This window comes from Carex rostrata, chromosome 17 (assembly GCF_964058835.1).
Source record: "Carex rostrata chromosome 17, lpCarRost1.2, whole genome shotgun sequence".
Classification (NCBI taxonomy): Eukaryota; Viridiplantae; Streptophyta; class Magnoliopsida; order Poales; family Cyperaceae; genus Carex; species Carex rostrata.
In genome coordinates, this window is record NC_135934.1 from 2,185,730 (window position 1) to 2,194,882 (window position 9,153).

The 9,153-nt window shown below is 32.3% G+C and overlaps 1 protein-coding gene across 1 annotated transcript; it reads right to left on the bottom strand.

The window, feature by feature from the left end:
* Positions 1 to 3,800: 3,800 nt before the first annotated feature.
* Positions 3,801 to 5,747, bottom strand: LOC144568215 (UDP-glycosyltransferase 72B3-like). The gene has a single exon (XM_078318478.1). It carries the CDS (start codon positions 5,530 to 5,532, stop codon positions 4,081 to 4,083), a length of 1,452 nt encoding a protein of 483 aa, XP_078174604.1. The 5' UTR covers positions 5,533 to 5,747; the 3' UTR covers positions 3,801 to 4,080.
* Between the last annotated feature and the right edge of the window lie 3,406 nt (positions 5,748 to 9,153).

A 9,153-nucleotide genomic window follows, 5' to 3' on the forward strand; every position in this document is an offset into this window, starting at 1 on the left:
AATTAGCATTAATTGTGTCTTGTAATCGGCAGTATTAGGGTACTGAGGCAATAATTGTTTGGCAATCAAGAAGGTGATGTTCATGCCACGTGTTTGTCAATTTCTGGTATTTTTAAGAGGCCTGACGACGACAATTATACTCTCACATTGAAACAGTAGCACTAATTAATTATTTGGTAAGGACACTGGAGGAGGGCTCAAAATGTTCCCTTGCTTTACGTTTCAATCGTATTTCAATATTTTTATTTTCAATTTTAAAGTTCAAATAACCGTTCAATAAAAACTTCACGTTAAAATATAATTGGAGATCTAATTTTATACTTTAAAAAAAAAATTACTATTTTTTAAGATAGGTACAAAATCATTATTTTTAGATGGTCCGTAATTTTTCTGAAAAATAATGATTTTGTATCTATCTTGAATAATAGTAAAAAAAAAAATTTCAAAAAATATAAAATTTGATCACCAATCATATTTTAATGTGGATACCATGTTGAATGGTTCAGATTATCTGTTTGAACTTTAAAATTTAAAATAAAGATGTTGGGATACAATTGAAGCATGAAACAATAAAGTATTTGAGCCCTCCTCCACCCGATTTTTTTATTTTTATCCAAAAATTAAATTGAATTTCAAAAATCAACCGAACCGCATTTCAAATTTTAAAAGTACCCAAACCGCTAAACGGTTAACCGGACCCTAGGTTCGGTTAACGGTTTAGCGGACCAAGGGTTCGGTTAACCGTTTAGCGAACCCTTGGTTCGGTTAACCGTTTAGCGGACCAAGGGTTTGGGTTCGGTTAACGGTTAACCGGATTCGTTGGTTCGCTGAACCGTTAACCGAACCCATTTTTTTTTTTTTTTTTTTTTTTTTACTTTTTTTTAAAACAGAAAATTTTCAATTTTTTTTTCTATTGAAAATATACATGAAAATTCGTATTTAGATTTATCAAATTTACACCAAAAATTTTTGTAAATCAAATATGAAATTTAAAATTATAGAAAAATACACATACACATACACATATACATATACATAAATAATATACAGTTGCCAATTTTTTTTACTTTTTTTTTACTTTTTTTTACTTTTTTTGAAATATACAGTTACTAATTTAAACTGAGAAATTCATTTTGATGGTTCATGATTACGGATCTTATACGACGAATTTAAACTGAGAAATTCATTTTGGACGAATTTTGGATTAATCCGAGAGTAAATTTTTTTTTGGGATTAATTACTAATTTTAATCGGAGAATTATTAATTTTATTTAATTCTTTGGTTCGTATAAATTTTGAGAATTATTATTCTTGAATCAATTCTCTATTATTAAAATTTATGGGAGATGCAAAAGTTGGTGACCTTTAACCTCCCAAGAGGCCTCACATGTGCATCTCTATTTTTGCTATATTGGATCTAATACAACTTAAGATGAACAAAAATTCGGTCCAACCTCAATGACAGCCATGCATTTTGGCAAAATGGGCCGAACTTGCTGAATTTTGGCCAAAAGTTGATTGCATGGCTAATAAAGGGGAAGGACCGAACTATGTGTTATATGTGTTGTATTGGATCTTGACTATATGTTATATGATAGGATAAGATGGGATTGCAAGTACAAAAAACTATATGTGTGTATATGTTGCACAAATTGTATTATGTTGTTATTTTCTATGATTTTATATGAATTCATATATAATTTTCGGCCTAATTAATTTTCTGTTGCAGAAATTTATTATATATATTTTCATATAAATAATTTTAGACCTTATTATTATTATTATTATTATTATTATTATTATTATTATTTTAGACCTTAATAATTGGATGTTGCAGAAACTATATATATTCTGTCGGAATATTTATTTTATTAATATTCTATATAATCTATATACACTAACCCTAAACCCTAAACACTATATATTCTATATAATCTACATATACATATAAAATAAAATTCGTATTTAGATTTATCAAATTTACACAAAAAAATTTGTAAATCAAATCTGAAATTTAAAATTATAGAAAAATATACATACACATATACATATACATATAAAATAAAAAAATACATATACATATGCATTTAAAATTTTCTGTTTTAAAAAAAAAAAAAAAAAAAAAAAAAAAAAAAATTGGGTTCGGTTAACGGTTCAGCGAACCAACGAATCCGGTTAACCGTTAACCGGACCCATGGTTTGGGTCCGGTTAATGGTTAACCGAACCATTTTGAAAAGGTCCGGTTAACCGTTAACCGGAAATTTGGTCCGGTTAACGGTTAACCGGTTTGGGTAGATTTCAAATTTAACATCCGGTTCGGTTATTTTTTGAAATTTAATTTAATTTTTGGATATAAATAAAAAAATCGGCTCCTCCACTGTTGAAATGCTGAAAAGAACATAATAGAGAGGGAAGATTTGCTTTAATATTTCTTTAATTATTTTTTTTATAATTTTTAAAATTAATTTTAAATCTGAAATTTGACATATATTCATTATTTACATATATTATGTCTCTGTCTATAATAAATTATGAAATTTTATGTATGTTTCACTGTGTATCAAACAACTTGAAATATCAATGGTTTGAAATTAAAAATACTTCAAACATTAGCAAACAATATTAAATAATGTTAAATTAATTATTAAAAATTTATCCACCCAATATCATACTAATAATTTATTTTATTTTTTTAATTTAAAATTTTATTTTTAAAATTGTCGAAATAATCATTGCCAAGTGATCTCAGCTTAAGAATATAGATAAGAGTACCATCTTTTCTGGCCATATTAAATCCAGGTAGGCTGGATTCCAGCCGCTGGAATATCAACAAAAAAAATGCAGAAATAGAAGTTTCGGTCTGAAAAATGTGAAAAAGTGACACCGAAGGAATAAATAATAATGAACAAAAAGTTGTGTCCCCTCGTTAATAAATAATAATTAACAAAAAGTTTTGCCTCTCTTCTTAATATACTGATTTGTAATAAGAGTTAAAATTAGAAAAACTAATTGAATAAGGATTTTATTTGCCCTCTTCTTGAGATATTGATTTGTAATAAGAGTTAAAATTAGAAAAAAAACATGAATTAGAATTAGAAGTTAAGAGTATTAGAAATTACAAAACAGAGCATTAAATATTATAAGTGAGATCATTTTTTTTTGTCAAATATCTAATTAGCTAATGAATATGAACCTAATTAGTTATTTAAATTTGATTCCCTATTTTTTTGTATATTCTGATTAAAATTATGAATTCGCCTCTGATTTATATTGCCCGTACGAAACAACATGCACGTTCTAGTGTTATTATTGATATAGAATTACATTGACAAATTAATTTTTGGGTTAAGGAGCTCATTATTTGAAAATTTTATTTTATATTAGCACTTAAACTATAAGGCTCTGTTTGACCGCATTACTGTTCCCGTGGGGAAAAAAAAATTCAGTTGAACTGAATATTTTTTCCATGTGAACAGTAAAAGGCAGTTCAAATTTTTACTTTTCTTATGCCCACACCTATTCCCATCGGCGCGCCGAACAGGGCATAACCTCTGAATAGAAGGAGAAGGAAAAAGAAGAGCTGACAAAAAAAAAATCATTTAACATTCAATAACAAAGAAAAATTATACATAATGGGTGTATATATTTTGATGTGATTTAAACCATGAATATGAACCATTAAATTTTATGGACATTAGATGCTCAATTTGTTTGAAAGTTGTGAATTTTCAATTTCCTTTTGTACATGATTACGAGGTAAAAAAAATCAAAAGAAAAAGAAAAAGAAATGAGCAAAATAAATACCCAACCTTCATATTTTCAATATTATGATCTTTCAATGTACAAACAAGAAAAATTTAACAATTAAAAAAAATAATCAGCATAATAAAAAAAAATCTCAAATTTATCGGATAATAGTAATACACATCCTAAAATCTTAAAAATAGAAGTAACGGATAAATCATCTGTCTTTGCATCCTTAGAAATTCCATACCTCCACCACCACCGACAGAATTTTACACTACCGCAGCCACAGAAAATCCAACGGACATGATTCTGCTAATTGCCCAATCATTCATTCACGGATTTGGTTCATCTTTTCCAATTCCAAACCCACTGCCTTTCTTCCACATCTCCACCACCTCTGCCAGTGCCTGACATGCGGCCCCACCTTCCTTCATCCCATCGACCGCTGCCTCTTTCAGCTCGGCCACCTTCCTCCTTACTTTCTTCCCCTCCTCTCCTTCCATGAGCGCTCTCACCTTTCTCTCTATCTCCTCCCTCTCCACCACACCATCCCTTCTCTTTTCCAACCGCAGCGCAATTCCAGCACCTTCCGACAGCATCACCGCATTTTGTTTCTGTTCTGCGAACAACGGCCATGGAATGATAGGCACCCCATGCACCACCGTCTCCAAGGTCGAGTTCCACCCGCAATGGCACACGTACCCGCCTGTGGCCTCGTGGGCCAGCACCTTTGTTTGTGGAGCCCATGATGACACCACCATGCCTTTTTCTTTTGTTCTCTCTCGAAATCCTTCCGGCAGGAATGCAAAAGGATCTGTCTTGCTCTCAGCGTCGTAGTAATTGCTGCTGAGATCACCTGCATGACTCGGGCTTCGTACCACCCAAAGAAATCTCTGACCACTCGATTCGAGGCCAAACGCCAGCTCATCCATCTGTTCCTTTGTTAGAGTGCCACCACTTCCAAATGAAACATAGAGAACTGAATTGGCGGGTTGTTTGTCGAGCCAATCAAGACACTCCGACCTGTCTGCCTTGTCTGCCATTGAGCCGGTATGAATCAATGGCCCAATTGTGTAAACTGGTGGCCGGCCTGGCTCGTGCTGCTTTAAAATTTTGGCTGCATGTGGTTCAATCTCATCAAATGAATTCACCAAGATTGCCTCTGCCTCACGGTACTTCTGACCATGATGCACCATCCATTTGTAGCTATCCTTTGACCGGTCCTGGAGCGGCGAGAGTATTTCTGTACCTGGTATCGGCACACAGCCAGGTAATTGTACCGGTTCTGTTAGCTCCTTAAAGTCACATGTGAGATTGACATCAATTTCAGGCAAGTGTAGCAGAAGAGAGAGCGCCAACAGATTAGTAGGGAAGAACAAATATGCACGTAATCCAGCATCATGTGCCGCATCAAAAGTGTCGGCACCAAACAAATCAGCGACGAAACCCACGACAGTATGGCGAGTCTTTAACTCATTAAGTGCCAAAGTAATGGCTGGGATTAATCGGATGGCCTCGACCGACATGAGGGTTTCTATGGCTGAGTCAGGGGGGAGGTCAGAGAGAGACACAGCTGGTAGAGAGAGGGGGGAAATGGAGAAAGGAAGAGAAGAAAGAAAGGTTTGTTGGGTTTTGGATGCGGTGCTTGCAAAGGTCATGAGCGTGGCCGTGAAACCATGTTTTGTGACCAGGAGCTTGGCAAGCTCGGCCAAGGGGATGAGGTGGCCCATGCCAGGTGTCGCCAGGAGCACTATGTGTGGTTTTGCTTCCGTACCGTTCTTCATAGGAAGGTGTGAGAAAATTAGGAATCAGAGGTGGTGTCTGGCTCTCTTCTTCTCGTTTGATTCTCTTTTTTTTTTTTTTTCTTTTATGTTTTGTCTTGGATTGTTTGGAAGATTAGGCGAAGATATAAGTAGTGGGAGGAAGAGAGTGAGAGTAGATATTCCGAAGTCTTCTGTGGTGTGTAACGAGTTATGCAGTTCGTGTAGCGAGTTACTTTTATAAGGAGAGACATTTTTATTTATTGGACCTACATGTCAGCAGTACAATGAATAAACATTATTATTTTTTTAGACGGATCATTTATGCTCTCTAGCGAGGATGGGCATGATATGATGATATCATACAAGTGTCAGGATGACGTCAGTGGTCTTTTCCGTGGCTCCCACAAAGTTCCGTTGGGGCCGCGCCAACTCGGTCTTGTCTGCGGCGGTTGAATTCATCAATTCATCTCCAATTCGACAAAGTTCTGATTTTTTACCGCAGAATTCATGGATTCAATTCAAGATCTGATTTTTTACCGCAGAATACAATTTGAATTTGCCAACAAAAATGTAACGACAAAAACTTAAGTTGAATGATCAGAGAACTATCACTGGTTCAAAAATTATGGGCTACCATTAGGGGTGGAAAATAAAAAAAATAAAAACCTCCTAGTTTGATAGTGACTCGCGTTTAATTTGTTTGATATATAACAACTTATTTGTTACTGGATTGAGTTGTTAACAAGACAGCTTGTTATTAATTTGGTTCACAATTAACGAGTTTAAGTTCGGATCTAGTTTGCTCGCAATCTAATTCGGTTAGATATTAATTTGTGAATTTGTATGAATTTGTATGCATTTTATACTGTGTAGCTCGATCTAGCTCGATTCATCTCGGTTCAATTCGGTCCAAAAAATTTATAGAATTTTTTTTTCTTAAAACAAGGTCCAACCAGATTCAACGAGCCAGGTTACCAGCTCGTGAGCTAGCTCGGTCCAACTCGTGATGATTTCAAGCTGAGATTTTAACTTGAACCTCTAAAGCCAGCTCTTGTCGAATTTAAACTGAATCTAATTCGTAACGAGCCAGCTTGTTGCCACCCCTAGCTGCCATAAAAACATATGAAATTATATCCCCAGAGGGGTTTCCATAGTTCGATACTTAGGTTCTTTACATTATAATTGTTGATATTATATTGTTCTTCACGATTGATGCATTCATACAAAATTGTCATTATTTTTTTAGTTTGTTTCGGACAAAACAAGCGGTTAAAATTATGAAGAAATTAAGATTATAGATATATTCATGAGTCATGCTAGTATAACATCAGTGTCATTTCAGTGTATATAATACAAATTTCAAAACTTATCGAATCAACTTCAAACAGTGAATCTAAACCGTTCAAACCGATCTACTTCATTAGTTGTATGTTTACATGTAAAATTTATAATTTTTTGAATTTATTTGATATCAAGTCAAGCCGTCAAATATGTGATTTTTTTAAGTTATTTTTAATACATCAATTTTTTAATATTTTTGCCACTTGATTTGATACTAAAATAACTCGAAAATATATAAAAAAAAATGCATGTAAACGCATTACTCATAAAGTAAATTGGTTTGAACAGTTTGAATTAGTCGTTTGAAGTCTATTCAATCAATTTTAAAATTAGTGTTATGTGACACCAATGTCATACTAGCCAAACTCTCTGTTTTTCTCTTTAAGCAATTTTAGATAAGTACAAACAATTAACTCTTTTACTTAATTGCCCAAGGGCATATATTTGCTCTTTTGCAAAAGAAAAGTATTTTGTAGTGTTTTAAAATCACAGTTTCTTCTCGGCATGAAATGTTCAATATTTGGCTTGTAATAAACAAAAAGCATCTCTGACAATTTTCCAAACTTTGCAATGTAACCAACTCTGAGCTTATCTTAAATTTGAGCAACCTCTAGTCAGAACCACAAATGATAAGAACTATAAAAGTTGCTACATGCAGCATTCAAAAAGAAAAGAAATATGTGTGTGTGTGCGCGTGAGAGATAGGCTAATGTGCTTTCGGTAGCATAGGGGTCGAAATACATACGGTCCAAATTTGAAATTTCAAAATTCAAAAAGTCGATCTGAACCGTTCATCTTGTTCTCCATATTAATATGTACTTGGAGACCAAATTTTAAATTTTTCTGAATTTTTTTACTATTTATTAAGCCACTTGGAAAATTGCTGATCCAACGGTGGCTTAACAAAACAGTAAAACCGTTGGATTAGCGATTTTCAAAGTGGCTTAATAAATAGTAAAAAAAATTCAGAAAAATGTAAAATTTGGTATCCAAGCACATATTAATATGGAGAACAAGATGAACGGTTCAAATCAACTTTTTGAATTTTGAAATTTCAAATTTGAACCGTGTGTATTTCGGCTCATATGCTACCGAAAGCACATTAGCCTATCTCTCTCTCTATATATATATATATATATATTCCCCCTAGAGCTAATAGCCTAATACCATAAGACTCATCTTATATATATTTGGACGTAAATTGTACATCATCCATGATAGTTTTATAATAATTGAACCTTTGTTATGAATTTTAACTATTCACATTCTTCAAAATCAATTTTAACAGACAGGTTACTAATTACTTGGTGTAATTTTTATTTTCATAAGCAAAGTGAAAATCAATTATATGAACTTTAGTCGTTTGTGCAATATTTTTTTATATAAAAAATGGAAAATGACAAAAACAAATCTTTATATATATATAGGAAATATGGTATACAAATATATAATATTCTCATAAGAAAATAAGCTAATTTGATCCATTTTTTTTAAAAAAAAATTTCACAATTTAGAATTCAAACTTCATTACATTTGGGTAAGATTAACATGTGAAAGATCATTATCATGGATTGGAAAATTATTTGTCAAAATAGAAATTTACATATACTTGTCTTAAATTAAAATTAGAAGTGTCATCAATTGCCTCTACAACTTCATATCAGAAACAACAAAATCCATCCATTACGCTTACCTCTGATGTAATTAAATATGGAATTTCTAGATTATTTAAATAAATTAATAGTTTTATTATTTTTAAAAATAAATTAATAGTTTTTATTTATTTTTATAAAATAAAATTACACTACATTATTTATTTACCCCTCCAATTTTATTTTATTTACTTCCGTCTTCATATATTATATTGTTAAATATATGGTGTTAACTTTCCTTCTCCTATCTTTCGAACAAAATAAAAATGAAAAAATTCCGATATGTTAGAATGTTCAACACATAAATTATATTCTATTCTACTCTGTACGGCAATAGCGACATTGTGTTAATCCAACTTTGACACGATGGACATCTCGAGTGTTGTAAAAGCTTCACGACCTTAAATAATTACAAAATTCTTATAATTTTTTTTTCTATATTTCTTTTCTGATTTTAAGTTCCATCTTTCTCGAGCCACTTTCACGACGCCGACTTAATTTTATTTTAAAAAAAAAAAGTTTTGATATTTGGTTTGTTTTCTAGAAGATATTGTTTGTTTTTTGTGGTTCTCCATGCAAGCATAGAAGTGCCACGTGGGCATGACAAACACCTTTCTCTCTTTGGAAAAACACACGTGACAGGTGTCAA

Excerpts from the sequence above, each read along its gene's own strand:
- LOC144568215 (XM_078318478.1), bottom strand. The coding sequence starts at position 5,532 with ATGAAGAACGGTACGGAAGCAAAACCACACATAGTGCTCCTGGCGACA.